We start from the raw sequence: 12,840 nt of genomic DNA, 5'->3' as shown, positions 1-12,840 counted from the left end.
TTGGTTCCTTTTATCTTGATTTTTTCATAGCTTTTTATAACTTACAGATATGTGCCCTTTGTCTTCATTAATACCTTTTGCCATGCAGGTTTTTGGTTTGCCATGTAGAAATCTTTGTTTTTACGTAATCACATATGTATCTCTTTTATTGCTTCCAGATTTCTCTTACCTGAGAAAAGCTTTCCTGATTCCCAGACTATAAGAATTCCTAATAGTAATTCACTCATTTACTCACTAGTTTTCTTATAGTACTTGAATGATATCATTTTCTACATTTAGATCTCTGACCTATTTGGAATTCAGTCTAGTGTTTGTTGGGAAGTATAGATCTAACTTTTCCCCCAATATAATTCCCGTTTCTCCAACATCATTTATGAAAAGCACCACCTTTTCTACAGTGATTTGGCATGACACTTATATGCCATGTTAGCCAACTATATGCTATGGTTGGTTCTTTTTTTAGGACTTTGTTATGTTTCATTGTCTATATCATTTAATCTATGTTATTCTGTAACATCTTCCCCTGCGCCACCACTGCTCTTCTTTCTCAGGGTTTTCTTGGTTCTTTCCTTTTTTTTTTTTTATGTGTATTTTAGAACCAACTGGTCTAACTAAACTTGCAAAACTTTGTATTTTTATTGGGATTTCATTAAATTTTTTAATAACTGGAGAAAACTGACATCTTTGTAATGTTGAATCATCATGCCCATGAAAAAGATATGTATTTTTCTATTTGTTCCAGTCTGCTTTTGAGTTGTTCAGTAGTGTTTTAAGGTTTTCTGAATACTGGTTTTCTGAATATGTGCATTTTCTTGTTACATTTATTCCTAGGTGTTTTATCATTTTGATCTGTTGTAAATGTAACCTTCACTTCTGTTATATATTCAGATATGCTATTGTTTGTATATGCACATATATATGGAGGCTTTTGATTTTTGTATTTTTACATCTATTGGTATTGGTTTATGATTGATTCTTTTGGGTTGTCTAGGTAAACTCATCTGTGAATATACATTTTTCTTTCTTTCCAGTTTTTTTTTTATTTTTCTTTCTTTTTTTTTTTTTTTTTTTTTGACTAATACTTTTTCTCTTGTCTGCTACATAGCTGTGTCTTATTCATTTAGCAATGTGTGCATTGTGTTCCCGTTAAAAACGTGGCTGGCTTTTTGGCTGATATATATGTATAATTTTACTTTTAGGAAGTGTTCACCAATTCCTATTTTACTGAGTGTATTGTTTGTTTTTGTTTTTTTTTAGGAATAGGTGTTGAATTGTGTTGAATGTCCTTTCAGCATCTGTGGAAATGTATATGAGTTTCCTCCTTAAATTTTTGAATATATATGTGAATATATTAATGGATTTAAATTTCCAGGTGAAAGGGATTTTTTTGTTTTATTCTGTTATACTTTTATTGTGTTGTAATAGGATGATTTTTATCTGTTTTTCTGTGGCTCTTACTGTGGTTTTCTTCATGACATAGTATATGTATATGGTAGTTTTGTGAATATTCCATGTGCACTTGAAAAGAATTTATACTCTCTTTAGAGAGCAGAGTTTGTTATGTAGATAAGATAAACCTCATTATACTCTTTTTGGTTTCTCTAACCTTACCTAATATCCATTCACTTGATTGAGTCATGTATTAAAGTTCTCTGTTGTTAGTTGTGTCTGTTTCTCCATGAATCCCATGGAGTTTCTGCTTAGTGAAGATGGCTGCTATGATAAATGGCACATAAATATTCATAACTGTTATATCTTTGGAAATTGTGGTCTTCAGCATTATAAAGTTTTCCTTTTTTTATTCACTTAATGCTTTTCATTCATTACTAACTAGCCTCTTCATCAACATTTCTCAGTCATCTCATGGATGAACTTCATCTTCTAGTAAATCCTTTAAAACCAGCTTGCAACTATGATGTTCCCTAAGTTCTTACATACAAAAAGCTATTTTTCTATAGTTTTGTTACAAAATGTGCAGCTTGGCTGGATAAAAATCGTTTACTCACACTTTCTTTCCTTCAGCTTCTGAAAAAAAATGTTTCTCTATTTTAGTCTTATTTTGTATCTTCTTTCCATTTTCTCCCTCCCTCCCCCCCCCCCGCACCCCTTCTCTCCCCTTTCCCTCTCTACTGAACCATTTGGTAGTCAGTTGCAGAAATCACAAGACTTTCATTCCTAAATATTTCAAGGTGTATCATTGCACTTAGTTGAGGTAAATTCTCTAGCTTTCTCTTTAGTTGAAGTTTTTATTTAAATTCTAGTTAACATAGAGTGTAATGTTAGTTTCAGTAGTAGAATTTACTGATTCATCACTTACATGTAACACACAGTGCTCATCACAACTGCCCTCCTTAATGCCTATAACCCATTTAGCCCATTACCCTGCTCACCTCCCCTCCAGCTACCCACAGTTTGTTCTCTGTAGTTAAGTGAAACAAGTCGGTCAGAGAAAGACAAATACGATTTGACTCATGTGAATCTCTCTCCTTTTTTTTTTCTTTTATGACACAGACATCTTATAAAGGTTAATAGACTCTCAATTTGGATTTGTATGGGTTTTTTCTGATTAGATTTTTTAAAATGTTTTTTATTTATTTCTGAGACAGAGAGAGACAGAGCATGAGTGGGGGAGGGACAGAGAGAGAGGAAGACAGAATCAGAAGCAGGCTCCAGGCCAGCACAGAGCCCAACGCGAGGCTCAAACTCACAAACCGTGAGTGAGATCATGACCTGAGCCGAAGTCGGTCGCTCAAAAGACTGAGCCACCCAGGCACCCCTCTAATTAGATTTAAATGAAGCATATTAGCAAGAATATTACTTAGGTGATATTGTGTCCTTCTCAGTGTATTACATCAGGAGACACATGATAACTGTTCTGACCTGGGTTTTTTTCCCTTTCAAGTAGATTTATTTTTTTGGTGCAGTTTTAGGTTCACAGTAATATTGAGCAGAAAGTACAGTTCCCATAAACACCCTGCCCACACACATGCCCAGTATCCTCCCTGTCAACATCCACCCAGAATGGTACATTATATTGTAATTGATGAACTTCTTTGACACATCATTATCATTTAAAGTCCATAGCTTACATTAGGATTTGTTTTTGGTGGTGTATATTCTGTGGGTTTTGACAAATATATAATGACAAATATTCACCATTTTAGTATCATACAGATACAGATACTACTTGCCCTAAAAATCCTCTGCTTTGCTTGCACATCCCTTCTTTCCCCAGTCACAGACTCTTTTACTCTTTCCATAGTTTTGCCTTTTCTAGAATGTCATAGAGTTGGAATCATAGTATATAATCTTTTTATATTGACAGCTTTCACTTAATAGGCATTTAAGTTTCCTCCATGTCTTTTCATGGCTTGGTAGCTCATTTCTTTTTAGCACTGAGTAAGAATCTATTGTCTGGATGTACCACAATTTTTTTCTTTATTCACCTGCTGCAGGACAACTTACTGCTTCCAAATTTTGGCAGTTATGACTAAAACTGCTGTAAGCATCCATGTGCAGGCTTTTGTGTTGAAGTGAGTTTTTGTGTGTGTGTGTGTGTGTGTGTGTGTGTGTGTGCGCGCGCGCGCGCGCGCAGGCGCGCGCGCACGCGCAAATACCAAGGAGTGTGATTGCTGGATCGTATGGTAAAAGTAGAGTTAATTTTGTAGGAAATGGCCAAATTGTCTCCAAAGTGATTTTATCATTTTGTATTCCCACCAACAATGAATGAAGAGTTCTTGTTGCTCCACATGTTCACCAGCAGTTGGTAGTGTTGATGTTATTAGTGTGTAGTAGTGTCGTGTTGCTATTTTAATTTGCATTTCCCTAATGATACATGACCTGGAGCATATTCCATAAGCTTATTTGCTGTCTGTATATCTTCTTTGGTGAGTTATCCATTTCTTTTGCCCATTTTTAAACTGGGTTGTTTGTTTTCCATTAAGTTTTCAGAATTCTTTGTATATTTCAGATAACGGTTCCTTCATCAGATAAGTCTTTTGCAAATATTTCTCCCAGTCCATGTCTGTCTTCTCATTCTCTTCTCATTCTCTCCCATTCTCTTTTGCAGAGCATTTTTTTATTGTAATTAAGTCCAGCTTCTCAATTCTTTCTTTGATGGATCTTGACTTTGGTGTTGCATCCAAAGAGTCATTGCCAAGCCCAAGGTCACCTAGATTTTCTCCTAGGAAGTTTATAAAACTCTCCAAGAGTTTTATAGTTTCGTGTTTTACATTTATGTCTATAATCCATTTTAAGTGTTGTGAAAGGTGTGATGTCTGTTTAGGTTCATTTTTTTGGTATGTAGTTGTCGTTCCAGCACCATTTGGTGAAAAGACCATCTTTACTCCATTATATTGCCTTTGCTCTTTTATTGAAAAATCATTTGAGTATATCTGTGTGGGTCTACTGGGATGTTTTGTTCCATGTGTCTAGTTGTCTATTCTGTCACTAGCACCACCCTGTTCTGATCCACTATATAAAGTAAGTCCAATAGTGGTTAGTCCTCCAATTTTGTTCTTCTTCAGAAATGTGTTGGCTATTTGGGTCTTTTGCCTCTCCATATAAACTTTAGAATTAGTTTGTTGGTCTCCACCAAATAATTTGGCTTGATTTTCATTGGGATTGTACAGACTCTATAGATCAGTTTGGGAAGAACTGACATTGTGGCAATATTGCATCTTCCTATCTATTTTCATGGAATATCTCTCCATTATTCATTCCTTTTTGTTCTCAGCTTTTTAATTTCAAATTTGAAATGTTCTTTCATATCTGCAGTTGCTTTATTATATATAATTAATACCAAAATGTTACAGTTTTTTTCTCTTTTATAGCTGTTTTTGAGTATATGTTTTTGATAATTTTCATCCACTGGTTTTAATTGTTTTTCTCTTCCCTTCTATTAGAACCTTGTTTGGTTTTTGTATTCATTGAGCATTTATTTTATGGGTTTGTCTATTCTGTTGGAGTGTCTGTAGGGGTTTGGGTGGCTTACTTGGTTCTTTAATTCTGAAGAACCTTGTTTGATTGCCACAAATACAAAAGTAAAGTGCCTTTAATATATATTGTCCTCTTTTGGTCTGACTTAACATTTTTTAATGTATAGTTTATAACATCTCAGTAGGCTCATTATCCTTAATTGCTTAATTTTTTCCTTTTATCACCAAACCTCCAGAGATACCTCCATTTTTTCAAAGTGCCTCTTTTCTCCCCCAGAAGCAACATCTTTTCAAGGCTCTCCTTTTTGGTGGCATTTACTTTTTGTACACTTTTGTAATTAGCCCCAGCCCCAGGAAATCACTAAACTACTGTCATTAGATTAGATTTCTAAATACCACATCTTTACATTGGCCTTGGAGTCTTGTGGGATCTGAGGCTTGCTTATCACTCCAGTGTCACCTAGCCACCTTTCCCCACTATATTTGTGTTGGCCTCAGGATCTTTTTACCTGTGAGTCCATCCATCTGTTTTCTTCTCGGCACCTTACGTTTCACATATCTTGAATGGATGTCCATCTCTGCAGGATCCTTGCTGTGTTTATCTACTGTGCCTTTGCTCATGCTATTCTGCCAGAAAAGCACTCACCTCCCACCTAGCATTCTTCCTTGATTATTCCTACTTATATTTCTGAAGTCAGCATATATTACTGACTCTAGATTGATTGGGTTATCAGCTGTATATTATCTTTATCAGTTGTATTTTCTTTATTATTGTATAATTGTTGTCTTATTCACTAATCTGAGCTCCTTGAGAGCAGCAATCCCTTCTCCAATTTGTTTTCTCATCACAGATGTGCCTGGCACATGGGGGCTCTGTAGTCTTAATACTTAATAAATAATTGATTATGAAGAATGGGTTTCAACTCCTATATATAAGAATTAAAACTAAATCTACATAGGAAAATTAAAGAAATCTTTTTTTTTAAGAAGTCTTAATAGTAATTACTAAGAAAAAATGAAGTTGAACTAATAGCATACTGTAAGTATGAGGAGAGATGGGCATTGTTCCCTTAGATCATAGTTCTACTTGCAGAAATCAGTTTTAAATTTTTTTTTTAACGTTTATTTATTTTTGAGACAGAGACAGAGCATGAGCGGGGGAGGGTCAGAGAGAGGGAGACATAGAATCTGAAATAGGCTCCAGGCTCTGAGCTGTCAGCCTAGAGCCCGACGTGGGGCTCGAACTCACGGACCGTGAGATCATGACCTGAGCTGAAGTCAGCCGCTTAACCGACTGAGCCACCCAGGCGCCCCACAGAAATCAGTTTTAAATTAATTCTTCAATTCTTCTCTTGCCATATGTTTCTGGAAATTCACCAAGCAGAGTCTATGGAGAAAAATAGTTTAGCTTTGTTCAAAGTATGAGCTATATGTACTAATAATGTGTTGTAAGAATCTAAAAAGAAAATTTGTTTAGATTCCCTCCTCCTTCAAGTAGCTTGGTAATTAATTGTATCATTTATTGTTTTCACATGTAAGCTATCACATTGTAAGCTCAAGGGCCTGAACTAGGTCTTGTTAGCCTTTCTTTACCTTAAGATTCCTGGCTTTAATAGCTAATAAATATTTGAGTTGATTCTATGGTTTATGTTAGTTTTTCCTGTTATATACCCAGGCATGGTGTCCTACTACTGTAAAATTGTATTCGGTTTGAAGAAAATTGTTTATAAGATTATGTCAGTCATCACTTTCTGGTGCTGGATGGCAACCTGATCTGTTCTAAACTATATGAGCTTAAAATGAAACATCTTCAAAAAATCTGCATTTTACTACTGTAAGAATTCAGACAAACAGGAACGGTCTCTTGATGGATAAGAATAATTTCCAGGTGTTACAAAAACCACCTTAATGTTTAAACTTCTGTTCTGTAAATGTTTACCTATATGATACAGTACCATTTTTACCTGAACTAGATTTGTATTCCCTTCCCTCAGAGCAAATAAGAATATCAATAATTCTTAATATGTTGACATCCTCACTTAATTTTCATAAACCAACAGGGATCTAAGAAACAACTATTGGGGTATCTGTCTGCTACCAGCAGACCTGGCTCAGAATTAACTGTAACGACTGGTCTTTTTGTATGCTGTCACTGAATAGCAGAGTTACCTAAGATTTTCTAGAGGAACTTAAGTTTTAGTTAAGAATGCAGTTCAGCAAAACATATAGGCACATCTGTACCCTTGAAAACATACTTTTTACTTGTTAAATATAATCTGTGATTATGCTTTATTGTATGTGCAGTGCTACAGGTACTCAAACTTACCTCTGTGTGACGTTTTCACAGTAAGAATTTGTAATTGAAAGTTTCCCGTTTTGAATAATAAAGGCTAATGCTTTTCCATTTTATTTTATATTCCTGCCTAGTATTTTAAAATATAACTTCATTTTGCTTTGTAGTGTATGCAGAGAATATTTCCAAAATGGTGGAAAGAGAAAAGCACTTGAAAAGGATGAAAAAAGAGCTGTACTCGCCACTAAGACCACTCCAGCCTTAAGTACACATGAGTCTTCTAAACTTGAAGGTCATTTAACCAACCTCAGCTTTACAAACCCTGAATTTATAACTGAGTAAGTACAGTTTTTCTATTTCAATTACTAATGTCATCCTGGATAGCTCTATTAATAATGTAAAATAGTGTAATGATTTACAAAAAGTAATGGGCTGTTTGCTTGCTCCCCTGATAATAGATTAGGCTGAAAAATGCAGATGTATAATATTAGTAGGTAGAAAACTAGCATAAAATTTTAAGGGATATCAGGAAAACTAATGGTTCTATAGCAGATTGTGTTCAGGAAGCAGAAAGAATTGTTTCTTAAATGTTGTAATAATTATTCTTATGGTAATAAAAGAATCAAAACAGCAAAATCCATTTTAAACTATGTTTAATTTAAAGTGGCTGTCTCTTAACTGAAAAATCACAAGGAATAATGGAAGATTATTAATGGAACCAATTGCCATTATTCTATTGTTGAGTGAAAATTTGCCTACCAGTAGTTTATGTGTGCATAGGTACAAATTTTATTTAATAAATACATGAATATGTTTCCAGTTTAATTGAGCTATAACATTGTGTAAGTTTAAGGTATACAACATGATTTGATATGTGTAAATATTTTGAAATGATTACAAGTTTGGTTAACATCCATCACCTCACAGTTACAATTTTTTTTTCTTGTGATGAGAACTTTTTAAATTCTTTTTGTTTACTTGTTTTATTTTTTATTTTTTAAAATTTACATCCAAATTAGTTAGCATATAGTGCAACAATGATTTCAGGAGTAGATTCCTTAGTGCCCCTCATCCATTTAGCCCATCCCCCCTCCCACAATCCCTCCCATAACCCTCAGTTTGTTTCCATATTTATGAGTCTCTTCTGTTTTGTTCCCCTCCCTGTGTTTATATTATTTTTATTTCCCTTCCCTTATGTTCATCTGTTTTATCTCTTAAAGTCCTCATATGAGTGAAGTCATATGATTTTTGTCTTTCTCTGACTGTGATGAGAACTTTTAAGATTCATTCTCTTGGCACCTTTGAAATATATAGTACAGTGTTGTTAACTATAATCATCATGTTGTACCTTACATCCCCTTAACTTCTTATAACTGGAAGTTTGTATCTTTAACTCAATTTCTCTACCCCACCCCCTACTGCCATTTCTGACTACCAGTCACATCTCTGTTTCTATGGGTTTGGTTTTTCTTAGATTCCATATATAAATCAGATCATACAGTATTTGTCTTTCTGTCCCTGACTTATTTCACTTAGCCAAATGGCCTCAAGGTCCATCCATGTTATAACAAATGGCAGAATTTCATTCTTTTTTGTGATTAAATATATATATATATGTATATATAATATACACACACACAAGTATTATAATCCAATTATTAGTAGTATTAAAATTATTTATACACCTTAGTACCAGAACAGATTTGTAGTATCAAGTAATACTTTATTAATTTCTTGAAAATACTGAACTTGAATAATTCTAGAAACATTTTTGATAGACACTGAAAGCTAAACATGAAAATAAAATTAAATCAACCTCTTAACCATTTAAATATGTAGTAGATATCAAACGTAGCATTACCGCTGGTTACTTTGATTTTACATAATGTTGAAAATACTATAAGCAGTTTTATTTAAAATTTAACATACTTTTGATTAGTTCAGTAGGAAAGGATGAAACATCTTCTTTTCAAAGATTACTATAAAGCTTACAAAGCTTAGTGACTTACTAAACATCCTGCAACTCAGGTGTTATGAACATTCTTGAATATTTTTAAAATGATGACATTGTAAAAAATATATATAGTTATACCGCTATTAAAGACAGGTACATATAGAACATATCAATCCTAGAATTTCTGTATGGTTCTTTTTTTTTTTTTTTTTTTAAATAAGTAGGCTCCATGCCCAATGTGGGGCTTGACCTCATGATCCTGAGATTAAGAGTTGGATGCTTTACTGACTGAGCTACCCAGCCGCCCCACTATATGGTTCTTTTTTATAGTCTCTATTTTACTGTTGAGATTTCCTTATTTGTTGAGTCACTGTCAGCATATTTTCCTTTAACTCTTTTAACATGTTTTCTTTTAATTCTTGGAACATTTTTATAATAGCCAATTTGAAGACTTTGCTCCAGCATTTGAGCTCACTCAGTCATTTTTTATTTAATGCTGTTTTTCTTGAGCATGGACCACACTTTCCTGTTTTTCTTTGTATATCTAGTAATTTTTTGTTAAAAACCACCCAATATATTTTTGATAATATATTGTGGAAACTCTTGGTTTGGATTTTCCCTCAAGGAGGGGGCGGCGGTGGTGGTGGTGGTAGTTTTTTACTATTTTTCCTGGGCTGAATCTTTGGGATCTGCTTTCCTTGCAGTTTGCCTAGTATTGTTATTTTTATTTTTTAGGCTGGTTTCCTAGAGTCTGTCTGCTTAGCTTAGTGATCAGTGATAGCACAGGTTATACTCCAGTGCCTCAAGCCAGTTAGGCCTCCTCCACCCTCTCCCAGTGGATGTGTGTTGACTGGGGAGTGCTTTTAACACTTAGGCAGTTTTCAAGTGTGCCTCACCATTTATTTTCCATCAGACCCTCTTGGGTCTCCTGTGCATGTTCACTTAGCCTCCAGGTCAGTCAAGACTATGTGGAGACCTTACCTAGCACCTCTATGCCTTTCTCATTTCCAGGATTTTTTGGGTTAAATTTCTGACAAGTTCTCCAGTCTGCAGCTCAGCCCAACCAAAACTGCAACCTGAGGCTAGCATACCTGCTGACTTTCTGTTTGTTTTCTACTTTTACTGATGGTGCTCTGTGTGGGTTTTTTACCCTTTGTTCCAATAAAGTTAGCTCCTTCCAGCTGTGAAGCTGCTCTTTTTCACAGCCAGCCCTATTCTTGAAGAACTTCCACACCAGCTGAGCAAGGGGTGAGGGTGAGAAGAGTGGTTTCAGGCAAGAGCACCACAAATCCTCATTGTTCTTAACCTAGGATCAGTTGGTTCTCACGAATAAACATTCTCCAACTTGTTTGCCTTTGTTTGAGTCCCAAAACGGTTGTTTTTGATGATTGTGTCCAGTTTTATAGTTGTTTCTTGAGGAGTAGATTTGCCAGCTCTACCCTGGCAAAGTCCAGAAATTCATGTCTCTGGTTTAATTTTAATGGAGAGAAATTAGTTTGGTTTTAAGTATTTTAAAGAAAGTATCCAAATATGATTGTTACAGGTCAGGATTTACTTAGTATTGAAATTAAACATTGAAATGAGTTAACTAGCATGGCTAGGCTTAGACTTTCTTTATTCTAAAAACTCTGAACTCTGTTATATACCATCTGGCCCCAATATGTGTATGTAGACATTACTCTTCCTGCTTCTCTTACCATTTTTGCAGCCTTTATTCTAGTCATATGGAACTGTTTAAATTCCCCTTGTGGTACATGCTTGGTCTGAATTTCTGGTTGCAAGTACAGTGTATCCTCTTTCTGATAAACTATTGCTCTATTATATTAGGCTATATTTGAAGCATCTCCCCTTCCTGAATTTAACTTGAACTTCCCAGAATTGATACTCTTCGGTACTAATGTTAAACCTTCTTTATAAATGACTCTATTAAAGTACTTATTATATTAAAGTCCCTATTTAATATTTCTCTTAACTACAAATGAAATAAGATGACATGTAAATTTGCATGTAATGAATGTTATAGATGTAGAAAAATTATTGCTCAATCCCAGTTACATTTAGGCACATTTCTTTCCAGTCTTTTTCATAGACATTGTTTTTTACACAATAGAGACCATGTAGTATAAAGAATTTTGCAAACTGCTCTTCCCATGCTATTAAAACACTCATTCTGCATTATGTTTCACACAAAAATCTGCCACTGTATATGTCCAAATATAAAGTGATTCTGAATACAAAATAATACTCTGTTTTCCCAGAATGAATCATAGTCTCGTCTCATCTCCTTTCCTCTCCTCTCTTTCTTTCTTTCTCTCAGACAGGTAGATGAAATATTCAAAAGTCAAATGTTTATTTATTTATAGTTATTACTATATGGAAAGATACACATCCTTTACCATCCAAATCTATTTGGCTTCTGACTTTGGAAAGCAAGTTTAGATAGCAAGGGTTATCTTTTTCTCAGTCTCATCTCAAAATATGTATTCAGATCATTGTGATTTCTAGGTGCAGATAACAAGGACTAATGTAGCAAAAATACCTGTTTTTTTGTACTTATATTTCATGAAAACCAAATGTTTGTTACTGCTAGAGCCCCGTTTTAAGTCCTCTATATCTCAAATTTGAGATGTGATACTTTTTTAATCTGGATATAATGTGATTGCTGGAAATTTTATCCCAAGTCCCAGTTAACACCCATTCCTCCTAAGGTAGCTATGTCCCAACTGTCTTTTATCTTGTACATATATACTTGTAATTGATACAAAATAAGTACTTACTTTGCTGCCTTTTAAAAGTATTTATATTTTTTGAGAACATTCATCAAATAGACCATATTCTGGGCCATAAAACACCTTAACAAATTTTAAAAGGTAGACCCATCATGGAAAGTATTTTCTCAGACTGTAGTAACAGAAAGAGAGCCAGAAAATACCAAAACATTGATAAATAACACATTTCTAATTAGAAATTAGAAAATTTCAAAATATTGTACACCAAATGAAAATGAAAATGCATCCTAGCAAATTCATGGCATGTGGTGAAAGCGGGGCTTGGAGGGAAATTTATAGTATTGAGTACATATATTTTTTTTAAAAAGATTAAAATCAGTTCTCTAAGTTTCTACCTCAGGAAACTAGCAAAACAAGAACAGAATAGATCCAAAGTAAGCAGAGGTAAAGAAAATTACAGCAGAAGTCAGTGAAATTGAGAATAGGAAAGTGGTTGAGAAAATCAGTGAAACTGAAAGCTGGTTTCTTTGAACATTAATAAAATTGATAAACCTCAGACCAAGCTAACCAAGAAAAACAAGAAGGAGAAACACAAATTACTAATATCAGAAATAAAAGAGCAGCCATCACTACTGATCTCATGGACAGTAAAAGGATAATATTATGAATATTATGAATAACCTGTGCCCACAGATTTGATAATTTAGATAAAATGGACCAATTCCTTGAAAGACACAGTCTACCAAAACTCACACAAGGGGAAATAGATAATCGGAATAAGTCTGTATATGTATTAAAGAAGTTGAATCAATAATGAACAGCCTTCCAAAACACAGAGCACAAGGCCCAGTTAGTTTCACTGGTGGAATCTACCAAACATTTAAGGAAAAAACTGATACCACTTCTCTGCTGTCTGTTCCAGAAGGT

General features: G+C 34.3%; 1 protein-coding gene across 1 annotated transcript in view; it reads left to right on the top strand.

The window, feature by feature from the left end:
• The window catches only part of BMT2 (base methyltransferase of 25S rRNA 2 homolog), an 87,437-nt gene that overhangs the window by 23,762 nt on the left and 50,835 nt on the right, over positions 1-12,840 (top strand). The window contains exon 3 of the mRNA XM_003982969.6: positions 7,398-7,568. Coding sequence (XP_003983018.1) covers positions 7,398-7,568 — 171 coding nt within the window. The remainder of the gene's footprint in view (positions 1-7,397; positions 7,569-12,840) is intronic.

This window comes from Felis catus, chromosome A2, assembly GCF_018350175.1.
Source record: "Felis catus isolate Fca126 chromosome A2, F.catus_Fca126_mat1.0, whole genome shotgun sequence".
Classification (NCBI taxonomy): domain Eukaryota; kingdom Metazoa; phylum Chordata; class Mammalia; order Carnivora; family Felidae; genus Felis; species Felis catus.
This window is presented reverse-complemented; position numbering and strand designations above follow the sequence as displayed.